Source organism: Neopelma chrysocephalum, unplaced genomic scaffold, assembly GCF_003984885.1.
Source record: "Neopelma chrysocephalum unplaced genomic scaffold, ASM398488v2 Primary Assembly neopelma1_118, whole genome shotgun sequence".
NCBI classification, from domain to species: domain Eukaryota; kingdom Metazoa; phylum Chordata; class Aves; order Passeriformes; family Pipridae; genus Neopelma; species Neopelma chrysocephalum.
In genome coordinates this window covers 240,785-256,997 of record NW_020897780.1, presented here as the reverse complement: position 1 = coordinate 256,997, position 16,213 = coordinate 240,785, and the positions used below count along the sequence as shown (strand labels likewise).

Here is a 16,213-nt window from a genome sequence, read left to right as displayed (position 1 = left end):
ACAGGGCAGGGACAGGGACAGGGACAGGGCAGGGACAGGGCAGGGACAGGGCAGGGCTAAAAATACCTCAGCTCTCCTGCAAAATCGATGCACGGCACTCGCCCTCCCTGAAACTGGTTGGAGGGGCTGGATCCCCCCTGGATGCAGGGCTGGATCCCCCCCAGGGCTGGATCCCCCTGGCCATGGGGCCTCGATCCCACCCAGCTGCAGTTTCAGGGCTGCTGGGCAGGATAACCCTGGGAATTCCGACCCATCCTGCTGTGGGGTGCCAGGGCACCCACTGTGCCATCCATCCCCCCCAGCCCTTCCCGCAGGAATCCTGGGTGTCAGGGAATCCTGGGTGTCAGGGAATCCTGGATGTCAGGCTCCAGCTGCAGGGCTGCCAACCCAGAGGGGGGGTTTTGCACTCCTGGGGATGCTCAGATGGGTCCTTTTCCCATCCTTTTCCCACTACCTGCACTTCCAGGTTCGTCTCCCTGATTTCTTTCTGGGAGCCTATGGGATAAAGGGAATTTCCACCCTTCCTGGAGGACATGGAGGTTGTGGAGAGACAAACCCTTCCCGCAGGGAAGCTGCCTGGGGTGTCAGACTCCGGCTGCAGGGGATGGAAATCCAGAGGGTGACTTTGCATTCCTGGCTCCCTGTCCTGCTCTCCAGGCCTCAGGATCCCCCATTCCCCTTCCCTCTGCATCCCGGATCCCGAGGCCCGGGCAGGTGGAGGCAGCCCCGGTGCTGGCACAGCATCCAGCCTGAGCTGCAGGAATGTGGGCACGGCCCAGAGCCGTGGGATCCCCACCTCCCCCCCGGGCTGCCTCCCCTTGGATGTGTTCCCTTGGATGTGTTCCTGACTCACCAGCCGGGTTGTTTGGGATAAATTCGCTCCAACCGAAGCATCTGCAGGGGCTGGAGGGGAGAGACAATCCCTGGGTCAGCCCCAGTGGCCACTGGCTTGTTTTATCCTGATTTTCTGCCCCCCAGCCTCTCCAGCCCCCCCCAGTTGCTGCCTCATGATTTATTTATCCCTCCCCGGCGGGAGGGGGGGCCCGGTTTGAATCTGGGCTGTAATTGCTCAGCTCAGATACCTTCCCTGCCACTGCAAATGTGCCCACTCAGCCGAAAGCCTTTCCTGGCCACTTCCCCGCTCTAATGGTGCCCATCAATAATTCAGGATAATGCGAGGGATGAGCCCAGGGATGAGCCCCAGGTTAATGGGAGCCGCGTGTGCTCCCGGCGCTGCTCCGGCTGCGCCCGCCCGGGTGGGCACAGGGGGGCACAGGGGGGCACAGGGGGGCACGGGGGCTGCTCACACCCCTCCCTGGGGTGGGAACAAGGCAAACAGCACCAAAAAAAAGTTCCCTGGTGAATCTGTGTCTTCCCCATCCCTGGAAGTGTCCAAATCCAGGCTTGGAGCAAGCTGATCTGGCGGAAGGTGTCCCTGCCCCTGGCAGGGGTGGGATGAGCTGGGTTCTAAGGTCCTTCCCAACCCAACCCATTCCGTGATTCCATGGTTCTGTGCTCCCTGTTGCCCTGCAATTCCAGGGAATTACAATCCCCGTGGTTACAGGGGTGGCCTCGGGACAGGAGCAGGACACACGGACACAGGCACTGGGTGTCGGGAGCGGGAATGTCGCGGCTGTGACGGGGTTTGTGCCGCTGAGTCACGCCGGGGAAAAAGCAGCTGCCAGGGCTGGGATGGCACTGCCATCCCTCTGATCCCGCCCAGCACCAGGGATCAGGGAGCTTCAGTCCCATTTCTATCTTGAAACAGCCTGGGGCAGCTCTGCCCTGAGCTCGTCCATGGCTCTGAGAGTGGGAATTGCCGTATCCATGATCATCCCTGGGAATTGCCATATCCATGATAATCCCTGAGCGGGTCATTAAGGATCCCAGCAGTGGCTGGGTTGTTTTCCCAGGAGCTGGGAAGCAGAGGGATTGAGGCTGAGCTCCCCTGCACCTTCTCCATCCCGGAGGCTGGACTTTCCCCTTGGCATCGTGGCCGAGGGAAGATGGGGATCCAGCGGGATCGATGGGAGCAGCCAAGGCAGGGACAGCAGCTGTGCCCTCCAGGATGGAGCTGACCCGGCTTCCTGGGCTAAAAATATCCTCCAACACCTTTGGGAACGGGCAGAGGGAGGGAGGGGGATTGATTTCCCCGGCAGTCAGTCCTACAGGATGAAACCGGAGAGCAAGAAGCCCCGGGGTCAGGGAGAGTCAGCAATTAGTGTTGTCACCTCCTGTCACATCACACCCCCGACCCGGGGACACGTGGCTGGGGGGGGGAACAGCGGGGGTGTGATGCCCCAAGGGACCCCCGGGCAGGATGTGGAGGAGAAGGTGATGGGATGCTGAGGAGCAGCCGTGGCTGTGGGGTGGCTCTGGGATGCTGTGGGATGGCTCTGGGATGCTCTGGGATGGCTGTGGGGACCATCAGGAGGTCAGATATAGGGATGGCCATGGGATGCCCACAGGGACCATCAGGAGGTCAAATGTAGGGATGGAGCTCTGGCTGGGGGCAGGGAACTTGCCTGGGGACACTGAGGACACCCTTGGACAGGCAAACAAGAGACATTTAGGCCTCGTGTTTCCTCGTAACCCCAAACCCAGCCCCTGAGAGGGAACACCAAGGGTTGGTTCACAGGCCTGTGTGTTAAATTAATGCCACACATAAAACAAATGAACAGCACATCCTAGAAAGGCAATATAGAATTAAATAAACCTCCTTTACACTGGTTTTGTGTGGAACAGTCGAGGGCAGCCATGCCCAGGCTGGATCCCCGTGGGCACGTGTAGGGGAACATCCAGTCCTGGATCCCCCCAGAGCTGGGAATTGCTGTGGGAACAGTTCATGGGAACGGGCAGCAGAGCCTGAGGGTGTTGGGGGAGCTGCAGAGGGGGACAGGAGAGGGAACAGGGGGAGAGGGGCGGTGGGGATACCATCCCAGCCGTGGTGGGTGCCGGGGCAGAGCCGGTGCCCCAGCGAGGTGCCCGTTCTGTGCCTGCCCTGCCCAGCCCTGTCCCCCCCAGGTGTGACCTTCTCGGACACGGTGAGCGCCACGGAGCCCTGCAAGCCCTGCACGCAGTGCCTGGGGCTGCAGAGCATGTCCGCGCCCTGCGTCGAGTCGGACGACGCCGTTTGCCGCTGCGCCTACGGATACTTCCAGGACGAGGCCAGCGGGGCCTGCCGGGAGTGCCGCGTCTGCGAGGTGGGATTCGGGCTCATGTTCCCCTGCAAGGACTCGCAGGACACGGTGTGCGAGGAGTGCCCCGAGGGCACCTTCTCCAGCGACGCCAACTTCGTGGACCCCTGCCTGCCCTGCACGACCTGCGAGGACAACGAGGTGCTGGTGAAGGAGTGCACGGCCGTGTCCGACGCCGAGTGCAGGGGTGAGGAGCCTGTTCCGGGGCAGCAGGAGGGGACGGGGGGGGGGTCACTGGGCTCATTGTAGCGCTCCCTGCCTCAGTTTCCCTTTGGGAGGTGGGGCGTGTCCGTGGCTCAGACAGGGGGACCCCGGTGTCCAGCTGAGAGCTCCATCCCTCGGGAATTGTGGCTTCCAACCCTCACTGTGAGCCCTTGGCTCCCTCCAAAAACCCCACCCCGGGGTCTGTCCGACCCTTCCCAGGGCTGAGCTCCCAGCAGGATGTCACTGTGTGGATCCAGGGGGGCTTGTGGTGTCCAGGAACAGCGAGGGTTTCCCCAGCCTCGGGTGCTGTGCCTGCTGCTGCCCGAGCCTCCGGCAGGGAGGGACCTTGGCACTGGTGGGTTCCCGATGGGAATTCACTGCCCTGGAAAGCCAGGGAACATCCAGCCCCACAGCCCAGGAGGGTTTGGTGCCAAGGAGAAAGGGAGGGCACCATCCAGCAGCAGCCCTGAGCAGCACAGGGAGCACCAGGGCTGCTCCAGCCGGGAATGCCAGTGGAATGCCAGCGGCTCCTGGGCAGCAGCAGCCGATTCCCTGCCCTGAGCCCTGCCAGGGAGAAAAGGGCTTTTTGTCCCGGGCGCCGCTGGGTCACGGCATGAGGGCGGCCGGGGCTGCTCCCGGGAGAGGTCGAGTAAATGGAGCCACAAGTCAAGGAGCACAGGGGCAGCTTTGTTACCCGGGCACGGCCAGAGGGCACAGGGGGCTGGCTGGGGCACCAGGGCTGTCCTCACTGGGACAGGGGCCATGGTGGGAGGGCAGGATGCCAGCTCCCTGCTGTGACACCCTCTCCATCCTCGCTGGGCTGGCAGAGGTGGCAGGAGGATCACAGGGCCCAGTGCCACGTGCCCACCCTGATTCCAGCCGCATCCTCGCTTGAGGACGGAGCGAGATGCCAGCTCCGCCCTCACCAGATGTGGCAGGAGGGTTGGCAGGACCAAATTCCAGTTCCCCACCATGATTCCAGCCACATCCAGCTCCCTCCGTGCCAGGCTGGCTCAGCCCCGCGGGACTCGCTGCCTGTGGGCACAGGATGAGCCCCCAGTGATGAACTCGGGGGTTTGGGATGGAGCTGGGATGGAGCTGGGATGAATGGGAGTTTGGGATGGAGTTGGGATGAACAGTGGTTTGGGATGGAGCTGGGATGAACGGGGTTTGGGATGGAGGGGGGTTTGGGATGGAGCTGGGATGAACATGGATTTGGGATGGAGTTGACACCGGGGCAGGGCTGGGTTGGGGCAGCCCCAGGTGAGGGTGTTTCCCTGGGACAGGCCAGGACGGATCCCTCTCCCCGTGGGACACGCCTGGGTGTGGCGGGAACGGGGTCCCTCCCTGGCAGGGTGTGGGTGCAGGCAGGGGCCAGGAAAGGGGCAGAGCAGGGTTTTGGGAGGGGATGAACCCGTCCCTGTGGGTCCTGGTGCAGATGTGCATGGATGGGAGGCAGCTGGGGCTGCTGCCCTGGATTTTGGGAGCAGCAGTGGGAGCCCTGGGGCTCCGTGGGGGGAAGAGCTGCAGGGCTTGAGCAAACCCCGTGCTGGGAAAGGGCTTGTCCAGCCATGGCCACGTCCAGCCATCAGGACAGGCACCAGCCAGGCACCCTCGGGGCAGGGGACAGCTCTGGCCTGTCCTGGGGACAGGGATGAGGGGAGCTGTCACCTCCACCAGCCTCTGGAAGGAGAACCCTGCTCATATTGTCCCTGTTCTCATCTCCTCTCCCCTCCCAGGTCTCCACCCTCGCTGGACAACCCACCCCCCACCCCTGGTGGGCTTTGAGAGCCCCGAGCCCAGCACCAGGGAGCCCCTGGGCACCGAGGTGCCCCCCAGCACCCCTGCAGACACGGGCACCACCGTGGTGGGCAGCTCCCAGCCCGTGGTGAGCCGCGGCACCGCCGACAACCTCATCCCCGTCTACTGCTCCATCCTGGCCGCCGTGGTGGTGGGGCTGGTGGCCTACATCGCCTTCAAGAGGTACAGCAGGGCCTGGGGGGTGGGAAACGGGCACTGTGTGCCCCCCCCGGGGGATGTCCTGGGGGAGGGAGGGCACCGGGCTGGGGGGGTGGAGGTGGATTTGCAAAAATCCAGGAGGAAACAGCAGCTGAGGGAGGAGAGAGGCCGATGGCAGCAGGGTGGGGGTGGAGGAGCCCTCCCTGCACCCCCCTCCCTGCCCCTGCTCGCCCTGGCACGTGTCAGGGCCCGTCACACTCAGCAGCTCAGCCCTGGGGCAAGGGCAAGCCGGGGCTGGCTCGGTGGATCCGTGGGCATCCCGGGCTGGGGGCACCCCAGGGTGGATTTTGGCAGTGGATCGCCATGGAAATGACCAGATCCTGCCAAGGGACTTTCCCCCAGGGGGGTGGCGAAGTCGCTGTCCCTGGAAGTGTCCGAAAATCAGCAGAGGTGGCACCAAGGGATGTGGTTGGGTCTGTTCTGAGGATGGACTTGATGGTCTGGGAGGCCTTTCCCGCCCTATCAATCGCTGTGCTCCATGGAATTTTAGATGAAACATGAATTATGAGGCTCCCCAAGAGCTCAGTGTCCGCTCAGCACCCCTAAATCCTGATTTAGCTGAGCCAGAGGCTGCAGGACAAACCCTTCTCCCAGGGAGGGGGACAATCCCAAGGGATGTCACCTCCCTGCCCCTCTGCCCCCCCCCAGGTGGAACAACTGCAAACAGAACAAGCAGGGGGCCAACAACCGACCCGTGAACCAAACCCCCTCCCCAGAGGGGGAGAAGCTGCACAGCGACAGCGGCATCTCCGTGGACAGTCAGAGCCTGCACGATCAGCAGCCCCCCGGCCAGGGCACCCAGGGGCCAGGTAGGGCTGGGGCTGGGAATTAAGGATGATTTAAACCCACCCTTCATTGCACTCCCTGCCAGAGACAAAGAGAGGGGAGGGAAAGGAAGGACGAAGTGACGTGAGGAGAGGAAGGGAGAGAAAAACCCCTCTGTGGCATTCAGAAATTAGATGGGAAGTTTTCCTTTGTTGTCAATGTTCTTTGACCTTAAAAGAACTTGGAAAGTTCTCCTTTATTACCAATATTCTTTAGCCTTAAAAGGACTTGTGATGCAGGGCAGGGGCATCGGCCCAGTCAGTCAGACGAAAATCAGTCAAGTGCAATCAGCCTTGGAAAGTTCTCCTTCATTACCAATATTCTTTACCCTTAAATGAAGGCGGAAAGTTTCCCTTTACTACCAATATTCTTTACCTTTAAAGAAGGTGGAAAGTTTTCCTTTATTATCAATATTCTTTACCCTTAAAAATGGGTGGAAAGTTTCCCTATATTATCAATATTCTTTACCCTTAAAAGTGGGTGGAAAGTTTCCCTTTACTATCAATGTTCTTTACCTTTAAAAGAATGTGGGAAGTTTTCCTTTATTTTAGACATTCCTTGCCCTCAGAAGAGCTGGAGCTGCAGGGCAGGGACACCCCTGGGGCGGGCAGGGACACCCCTGGGGCGGGAAGGGGCACCCCGGGGTGGGTTTTAATGCCTGTCCCCCCTCCCCAGCGCCCAAGGGAGACGGGACCCTGTACGCCAGCCTGCCCCCGGGCAAGCAGGAGGAGGTGGAGAAGCTGCTGGGCAGCTCTGCTGAGGAGCCCTGGAGGCAGCTGGCGGGCGAGCTGGGCTACAAGGACGAGCTCATCGACTCCTTCACCCGCGAGGACTCTCCCGCCCGGGCCCTGCTGGCCCATTGGTCCTCCAAGGACTCGGCCACCCTGGAGGCTCTGCTGGCCGCCCTGCGCAGGATCCAGCGCGGGGACATCGCCGACAGCCTGGCCAGCGACTCCACGGCCACCTCGCCCGTCTGAAGGGTGGCCCGGGGCGGCCCCGAGGGGAGCCCGCCCCCCCCCCCCCGGGCCCCTCTCGCCCTCCCCCTCCCCGGCGGCCCCGGGGGGGAGGGCGGGGGGGCAGCGGGGCCTCCCCGGGACCCCCCAATTGGCACTGAGGGCTCTGAGGGCTCTGAGGGCTCTGAGGGCTCTGAGGGCTCTGAGGGCACTTCCAGCTCTGAGCTCCCGTGCCCGGTACCGGCCCCTCCCGCCCCTGCCGCCCCCCGGCAGCCCCTGAGGGGGGGTTTTTTTTTGGGAGGGCTCAGCCCCTCTCCACGCCCAAATCCCGTCTGCAGCCCCCCGAGGCTGGATGGAGGCTGGATGGACGGACAGACAGACACAGGAGGGAGCAGCACACTCCCAGTCCTCTCCTCTCTCCCCCCTTCCAGCCCTTTCTCCTCGGGGCTCCAGGTTCTCCTCTTCCTCCTTGGCCCAACCCCTCTTTCCTGCTCCCCTAAAATCCAGCTGCTGCTCCTCCCTCTTCCCCAACCCACGGGCGAAGGGCAGGGATGGAGGAACTGGGGCTGCTGTCGCAGGATTTGGGGGCTGGTCCCGTGAGGGGGGCCCAGCAGCCCGAGCTACACTGTGAAATTTGGGGGGTGCAGCCCCCCCAGGCTCCAGGGGCTGCCGGTGTTTGGTCCCAGTGAGGAGCACCCGGAGCAGGTTTTGGGGGGAGCCCCGGGGGGGCTGCAGGGGACACTGGAGCTCCCATGGACACGCTCCGGGGGGGACAGCGAAGGTCTAAAGGGCTGGAAAAAGTGCCTGCCTGCTGCAGGGCCGTGATAAAAGGGCTGTGCTCACCCTTCCCCCCCATCCCAGTGCCCCTGGCAAAGCCACCCTGGCACCACTGCACTGTCCCTCCCGACCCCCTGCTTGTAAGGGCTCCTCCTCCAGCACTGTGCAGGGGGCTCAGAATCACCCCTGGGGGTCCTTCAGCAGGAGCTGCCCACCCCTGTGCACCCCTGGGTGACCCCAGCACCTCCCTGGGTGACCCCAGCACCTCCCTGTGCCCCGGGGAGGGGACAGAGCTCCCCTCACCTCCCTCACCTCTCTGGAGCTGGGAGGGTGGGATTTTTTGGCATATCAGCTCTCAGCCCACTCCTGGGTGATGCTGGAGAGCCTGTTCCCCCCGGAGCTGCTCCCAGGGTCCCGGGAGATGATCCCAACCCAGCCGTGCCCTCCTGCCTGCCCGGAGCACCAGGAGGGTTCCGTGGAGGAAGGACTCCAGGGGAGCTGGTGCACGGCCCCTCCTTCATCTCTGGATTCATCCAGAGGCTCTTTCCTGAAGGCAGAAGGTGATTTTCCTCCTCTCCTCGAGGAGATAAGCCAGACTTGTAAATACCGTGGTGTTGTTTCACTCCCTGCTCGATGTTCCCGCGTGTGACACGGGGTGAGGATCCCACTCCAGCCCTTCCCTCTCCCTCACAGCCTCCAAGGGGAGCATTCCCAGCCCAAGCCTTCAGTCCCACCTCGTTTCTGGCCTTAAAGACTCAACAAGTATCAGCAAAACACCCCAAAAATCCCTGCAGCAGGTCCGTGACAAACTTGGGAACGCGGCAGGATTTGGCTGCTCCCGGCAGGGAGGGAGAGCTCGGTGTCTTCTGAAGGATTGGGGCCTGCATGGAGAGGACTCAAGTGCTCAGCTCCTTCAGAAGCTTTTTGGAAGTTCTTCAGAGGCTGGATCCGGGTCTCCAGGCTGGGATATTACAGGATATTCCACCCTTCCTGCCCTGGGGCAGCAGAGGAGCCAAGATCCCTCCGGAGGAACAGCCCGAACCCTCGGTTGGAAGTGGCCCGGGCAGGGCTGTGAGACTCCCACCCGAGTCCCAAACCTCTCCCACCACCGAAATCCAAGGAAACTGGCCCAGGTTTGCAGCCCTGCTCATGGGGGGCGACTGGTTTGCAGACCCCCATCCATGGGGCTCCGGCTGCTTCCAGCCCCATCCATCCCCAGGGATGCCCTGGGAGGAATTTTTATCGTCGGGTTGTTTCCACTGGTCCCTTTTCTTTTTTTTTTTGGGGGGAAAAGTGACTCAAACACAAACTGAGGGCGGCTGGGACGAGGCGCCCACATTGAACCAGGACAGCAGGACAGACTGCCTGGTTCATCCTGACAGACTGCCTGGTTCATCCTGACAACCCACCCGGCTGGGAATCCCTCTCCGGCCGGGAATTGCTTCTCTTCAGGACTTGGCCTCAGGTTTTATTGCCATAGCAAAGGGATTTCCTCAGGGCTGAGGAAACGGGAGACAAAAAAAACCCCCTGAGCATCCAAAGAGCGGCCGGGGCGGGGGGGAAGCCCCGGGTGCAGAAAATATATAAAAATAAAACGAACAGAGGAGAAAAAACAAAACAAGAGGGGAAGCCAAGCCAAAGTCAGCGCTCGGGGGGTCCGTCCCGTGTCCTTTCCTGACGTTCCTGGTGTGCAAAGAGCGAGTGTTTCCTCCTCCCACCCCCTCGTGGTCCCAGTGCTGGTCCCTTAGGAAGTGTCCCGGGGCAGAGTAGCCGTTGTAGGAGGATTTTGGGGAGTGTGGGTGGGTGTGAGCAGCATGAGGAGGGGGGAGATGCACGGGGTGGGGGGGAGGTGTCCTTGTGTATCCGTCAGATGCCAATAAAGAGCATCCCTACCTTGGTGTGTCCTCAGTTCTTCCTCCTCTCCCGAAAACCTGGGAATCCCTGATAGGAAACAGGCCCTCAGAGCCTTCTGGAGGGGCCTGTTCCCTTCTTTCCTTCCCCATCCTCCTGCTTGAGCCTTGTGAGCAGCAGGAATGTCAAGTTTGGTGTTATCTGGTGCAGGAGGGTTTTGCAGGAGCGTGGTGGGAGCTTCCTGCGGCTTATCCAGCTCTGCACAGCAGCATCCCGGGAAAAACCATGGAAAAAAGAGGGCAGCTCCCCCCTCTTGCCCCTCTGAGTCTCTTCAGCTGCTGTAAAAGAGCATCAAAAGGCTCAAATCCACTCGTTTTGTAATCTTTGCACCCAAAGTGCAGGATCAGCCTCCTGGGATCCCACACGGAAATCCCAGTCCCAGGGAGAGTTATTTAACTGGGAACAAGTTTTTATGAGCCCAGGAAGGGCTTGGAGGGCTCAGCTCCGGGTAGGACAAGGGACACAGGGGGGGATTTTCGGGTGGGAAATGCTCATGGGGCAAATCTGGAGGAAACTCCCCCCAGGCAGGAGGTTGGTTTTCATCCCAAAGCACTTCCAGAACTCCTGGCAGGGGCTGTGTGTCCCTGGGGAATGTGGGACACGGGGATGAAGGGAGCTGGGACCTGCCAGGGCTGGTGGTGGAGCTGCTCTGCCCAGGACTGGTGTGGGTTTGCACACAGAGGGGTTTCCCCAGTGTTTACAAACAGTATTTACACACAGTATTTATATACAATATTTACACACAATATTTACACATGACCCTGAAATCGAGGGCTCAGATGTAGCTGCTTTTATCTCTGGCTGCCCTGGGTTTCTCTCCAGCAGGAGCCCTAATGAGGAGCAGAAAGAACATTCCCTTTCCTTTCTTCAGGCTCCCACACGGTCCTGCAGATAAACAAGGGAAAATAATTGCAATCAATCCATTAGGGCTTAATCTGCTTCCTCTTAATCCCCGTCCTCCCTCGGGAAGGAGGCTGGAATGGAGAAAGGAGCTGGGAGTGGGGGGTGAAGGGTTTCTGCCTGGGAAGGGAGCCTGGAGCTGGAGGGGGGGAGAATCATGAGCATCCTCTCCCTCCATCACCTTCCCTGCATCCCTGGTTGGAGCGGGAAAGGGAGGGAAGGAGCTTTGCAAGGTGGTCTTCCTGTGTGGGATCAGCTGTGTGGGATCTGCTGCTCCCCGGGGAGAACAACCTGATTTATGGGGAGAGGAGCCTGATGTTTGCACGGGCTGGTGAGCAGGGAAAAGGCCCTGGAAAACTTCCTTCCCCTCCTTTATGGGTGCCTGGGGAGGGAGGGAGCAGCCCGGGGCTCCATCTCACATCTGCTGCAGGGGGGGCTGGCCCAGGGCTGAGGGGGGACAGGGACAGGGACAGGGACAGACCCACGCTGGATCCACACACCCACCGGGAAAAATCCCCACTCTGCATCCCCGGGCCTCGGGTAACCCCCCGGTCACTGAGAAAAAGGGGGGAAACCCCCGAATTAAAATCCCCCGAGATGTTCGTCACTCAACTCCCGGCCCGGGGGGAGCCGGGACCTTCCCCGCGCCGCGGGACAAAGCTGGGAAAGGAAAGCTGAGCTTCCAGGGGGGCAGAGGGGCTTTGGGAGCGAGACGGCGGCTCCCGGCAGCGGCTGCAGCTGCCCGGCGCTAATCGCACCGAGATTCCTCCCCGTCCGTCCCTCCGTCCGTCCGTCCGTCCGTCTCTCTGCCACCGGGAGCAGCCCGGCAAAACTTCTTGGGGATCCGGCGCAGATTTGGGGGAGCAGCCGCGGGGAGGGGGAAGTTTGGAGATGCTCCCGATGCCGGGGACGGCCCCGACCCGCAAATGGAGCTGCCCCGGGCAGGACACGCGTGTCATCGGCCCCGCATCGCCCCCCCCGAGCTCCCCCGGGCGAAATCTGCCGCCCAGATGCCGGAGCCGCATTCCCAAATAATGGGAAGCAGGTTGGCGGCAGGGCCGGGAGTGGCCCGGGGCCAGGAGCGGGCACGGCTCGTCCCGGGGGATGCTCCCGAGCCCCGGGATCGGGGGAGCAGAGGGGCGGCTCTCCTGACTGCTCCTGCTCCGAGTCCTCACCCGAGGAACACGGGGATGAGCAGGAAAACAGGGATTAGCCGGCAGGACAAGGCGTGGGATTAACCCATCCCGGCGTCTCTGTGGCTCAGGGTCGGGAAACGTGGGCGTGGTCCAAACCTCGAGGGTTTGGGGATGCTGCTGAAGCGTCCAGGGGCTCCGGCAGAAGCTGGGATTGTGGCAAGGGAACAGTAAACCTGGGCCAGGACAGGGGCAGGATAAACCTGGGCCAGGACAGAGGCAGGATAAACCTGGCCCAGGATAAACCCGGCCCAGGATAAACCCGGCCCAAAACCCACCAGGGAGTGACAAGAAGTGGCTCCCGCAGGTCCCTGGCAGGGCAGGAGGGAGGTGGGGCTGTCCCTGCAGCCCAGGGTGTCCCCAGCTGGGACAGGGCACACGGAGGGGTGGGATGGGACTGTCCTGGCACGGGGTTTATGGGATGGGACTGTCCTGGCACGGGTTTTATGGGATGGGACTGTCCTGGCACGGGATTTATGGGATGGGACTGTCCTGGCACGGGGTTTATGGGATGGGACTGTCCTGGCATGGGTTTTATGGGATGGGGGTGTCTGAGTAGTGACCAACCCCTGGAGCCACATTCGGGGTCTGGAAGGGACAGCTCTGCTCCCACGGCAGGGACGGCTGGGAAGGGAGAAGAAGAGGGAAGGGGCAGCTCTGTCCTGCTCCTCTCCTTCCCCCCCAGGTGCTCCAGCCCTGCTGCAGCCGGGGGTGAGGCAGAGGAGCTGCTGTAATGGATGAGTTCCTGGAGGGAGCAGGGGAGGTTAAACAGCCCCAGATGGGCGTCTCCGGGGGGAGCTGGGAGGGGATTCGGTGTCAGAGGGGCTGCAGAGGCCGGGCAAGGCCGTGGTTCCCACCAGGAATGTGCAAGTCCCGTGGCTGCTCTTGGATCAGCTCGGTGGGACCCAGCACGGAGGGTCTGGCACGAGGGATTTTGCCCAAAATATCCCGATAAAACCCATCTCCTCTTGCAGTGCAGATTGAGGGGATAATGGGCCGCCCAGGGAAGCCCAAAATAACCCTGCAGCCAGGCAGGCTGAGGGATAATGGGGGAAAACACTCTGCTTTCTGTCAGAACATCCCCCTGGGCTGCAAACTGCTGCTGGCTGGGAACTCCAGGGACACTGAGGCAAAGCTTCACCTGGAGCTGGGAAAAGCTGCCTGGGATTGAACAGAGCTTTTCTTCTGGCACAGGGGCAGCAAAGTGCCATCCTGGAACAGGGGGAAGGGAGCAGGGAGCCCCGGGAGTGTCGGGATCCCTCTGGCTGAGGCATCCCAGCAGCTCCCTGGAAGGTCCTGTGAAAGGCTCCACACAGCACCCAGGGCTGAGAAATCACGTCAGGAGACTCGCCAAGGGCTCATTTTCCTCCTCTTTTAATTATTTCCTTTATTTGAGTGTGAAAGGGGAAGGTGGGGGATGATTTACGGAGCTGGGCTGGTTTCCTTCCAGAGGCAGCTGAAGACAAAAATCACTTGGAGCAGGAAAAAGCCTCGGAGGGGTCTGGAAGAATCGACTTTCTCCTGTTTCCAAGGGAGGATGGGGAAGATGAGGGAGGTTTCAGTGTCCAGACAGACCGAGGATGAGCCCCAGCCAGGACGGGGATGGTTCACAGGAGGCTCCCAGCGTTCTGTGCCTTCCCCTTTCCTGGGAAAAACTGCAACACCTGGGTGCAAAATGAGCTCAAGACCCAACCTGGAAGGACATGAAGAGGTTTTAATCCCCCCAGTTCATCCCCATGAGCTGGTGACTCACTTTCCCCACCTGAGAAACAAAACGAAGGTGGATCCCCCTCGGATCCGAGCCCTCGGGTTCATTTGTTACTCGTTTTTAAATAAATATTTCAGTTTATTTTTCATCTCTGGCTGCTGGGCATTGGAAACCTCTTTGTTTTGGGAACAAAGAGCCAAAAAAAAAAATCAGAATAAAACTTTCATGAGCTGCAGAGTGAGACTCTTCCCAACAGAGCGAGGGGAGTGCAGCCTCCAGTCCTGGATCCTGGGATGCAAAACTCCGGTGACCCTCAGCCAGGACTGGGGGCTGCTCTCTTTGCTTTGCAAAACTGCCAGGTTTAGTCCTCAGGAATAGACATTTCTGGTTTTCCGACTAGGGAGGCCGGGCTGGGGGCCAGGAGAGCCGTGGGAAGGCAGAAAACATCCTCCAGTTCCAGAGCACCCACACAGACCATCCCTGGGACCTCCCTCCCATCCCTGGGCACGTCCTCGCCCCCACCTTGGGTGCTGGGAGGCACCTGGTTTTACAGCCTGGCCTCTGAAAATAAGCCAGATTTTGGGTTCAGGGGCCGAATTTTGGGTTCAGGAGCCGAATTTTGGGTTCAGGGGCTGAATTTTGGGTTCAGGGGTCACCCCCATGAAACCCTCAGAGAAAACCCCCGTTTTCACTGCTGCTCCTCGAGCTCGAAGAGTGACAAAGGAATAACTGAGGTTTTGCTCCCGAGCAGCAGCAGAGTCTCGTTCCCAACAGCCCCAGCCTGGCTTTGAGCTCAGATCCATCCCACACAGACTCTCCCCTGTTCCCCTTGCGTGGCTCCGGCGCTGGAAGGGTTTTGTTCCGTCTCTAATTGCCTCGGACTCGCTTTCCAGCCTGGAATAATCAGCCCTTTCTGGAGGGATGCGTCGGCTGAGCCCTGGAAGAGCCCCAAGGCCACTCAGACACCGCAGGGTCAGAGAGGATCGGAGGCGAAAACGCAGATCTGGGGAGGGGGGGAATAAACCAGGGCCAGGCTGAGCCTGGGCCAGGGCTGGGCTGTTCCAAAACAGCCCCGGGGGAGCAGCAGTGCCCCTGCACGTGCCCTGCCTGCTCTGGGCACGTGTGTCCTCCCAGGCACGTGTGTCCCCAGCCCGGGCCAGAGGCACCACAGCAGCATTTGGGGCTAAAACTTGGGGTAAAATCAAGGACCTGCGGCTGGATTTTTCTTTTTTTTAGGGTGGTGGGGACAGGCTGGATAGGGCAGTTTAAGGAATGAGGTTGTGGGAAGGTCAGTGAGGAGGGGAACAAAGCCACTGGGTCCTGGTGGTGCCACCCGAGCCGGGCAGGGGACCCATGGCTGGGGAAAGGGGCCCCCCCCGTGCCCCCCAAAGCCAAGCCTTGGGCTCAGGGGTCCTGGCAGGGGTTGCCTCCCCTTCCCCCTGCTCTGCTGCTGCCAGAACAGCTGGAAGGGCAGTAAAAAGCCGGGAGAGTTCTGTGGGTGGCACAGAAGTCCCATGGGAGGACCCCGTTCTCCTGAGGGAGCCCGGGATGAGGGCACAGGGTGGGATGTGGGATGTGGGGCTGGGAGAGCAGCACAGTCCTGCTCTCCAGGGCTGGGGGACGAGGATTTGACCCCCCCCGGCCGCTGCCCAGGGGGGTTTGGGCACAGCCACACTCAGGGCTGCCCCCACAGCCCCAGGGAAGAGCCCCCAACCCCCCCTTTCCTTCCCCAGAGCCTCAATTTTACACTCGGAGCGAAGGGATTGAACCGTTTCCGACTCGAGCCCGCGCTCGGAGTCGCCGGGAATTGCCCGTGCAACCAGAGGGATTTGTTCCCTGCCTTGGAAAACACAAACACAAAACCCCGAAGACCTTCCCCCCCCCCCCCCCCCCCCCCCCCCCCCTTCCCACCCCCTTCCCTGCTCCTGCTTTTCCAGCCGCGGCCGCTGGTTCCAATTATCCCCGTGATTAACTCGCTTCGTTTTACAGGCGGCTCCTGCCGGGTCCCGCTGTGGGCTGGGGGTGACAATGCCGGGGGGGGAACAGAGCCCCGGACACCCCCGGGGGCTGGAATTGGGGCACGGCCACGCTCTGATCCCGCCGGGACACGGGACAAACCCGGGATGCTGAGCGGGTTAATCGTGCCTGTTCAAAGCTGATTTTCGGGCCGATTTGTGCCGCTTTTGGGTGTTTCCCAGGGACGACACTGGGCGTCTCCAGCTGTCAGGGCTGCAATGGGCGATTTGGGGCTGATTTGGGGTGGGTTTGGGTGATTTGGGGATGATTATGGGGCGATTTAGAGCGACCTCCTTTATCCCCCGCAGGGACCCTCGGGGGGAGCCCCGGGATGCCCCACCCGGCTCTGCCCCAGCCATAAATCCTGCCCCCGTTTCCAGCAGGCGTTGGGAGCTGATTTGATTCCAATTTCCTTCTCTTGAGTCCAGACTGAGCCTTGAATCCCCTCCAGCAAGAGGTTCCTGACCTGCCGCCCTCCTCCCTCGCCCCTTTTCCTTCCCGCTCCCCCTC

General features: G+C 61.3%; 1 protein-coding gene across 1 annotated transcript in view; it reads left to right on the top strand.

The window, feature by feature from the left end:
* Positions 1-7,313, top strand: part of NGFR (nerve growth factor receptor) — a 12,052-nt gene extending 4,739 nt beyond the window's left edge. The window contains exons 3-6 of the mRNA XM_027697107.1: positions 3,025-3,384; positions 5,141-5,384; positions 6,069-6,229; positions 6,921-7,313. Coding sequence (XP_027552908.1) covers positions 3,025-3,384; positions 5,141-5,384; positions 6,069-6,229; positions 6,921-7,222 — 1,067 coding nt within the window. The 3' untranslated portion in view covers positions 7,223-7,313. The remainder of the gene's footprint in view (positions 1-3,024; positions 3,385-5,140; positions 5,385-6,068; positions 6,230-6,920) is intronic.
* The last annotated feature ends 8,900 nt before the right edge of the window (positions 7,314-16,213 follow it).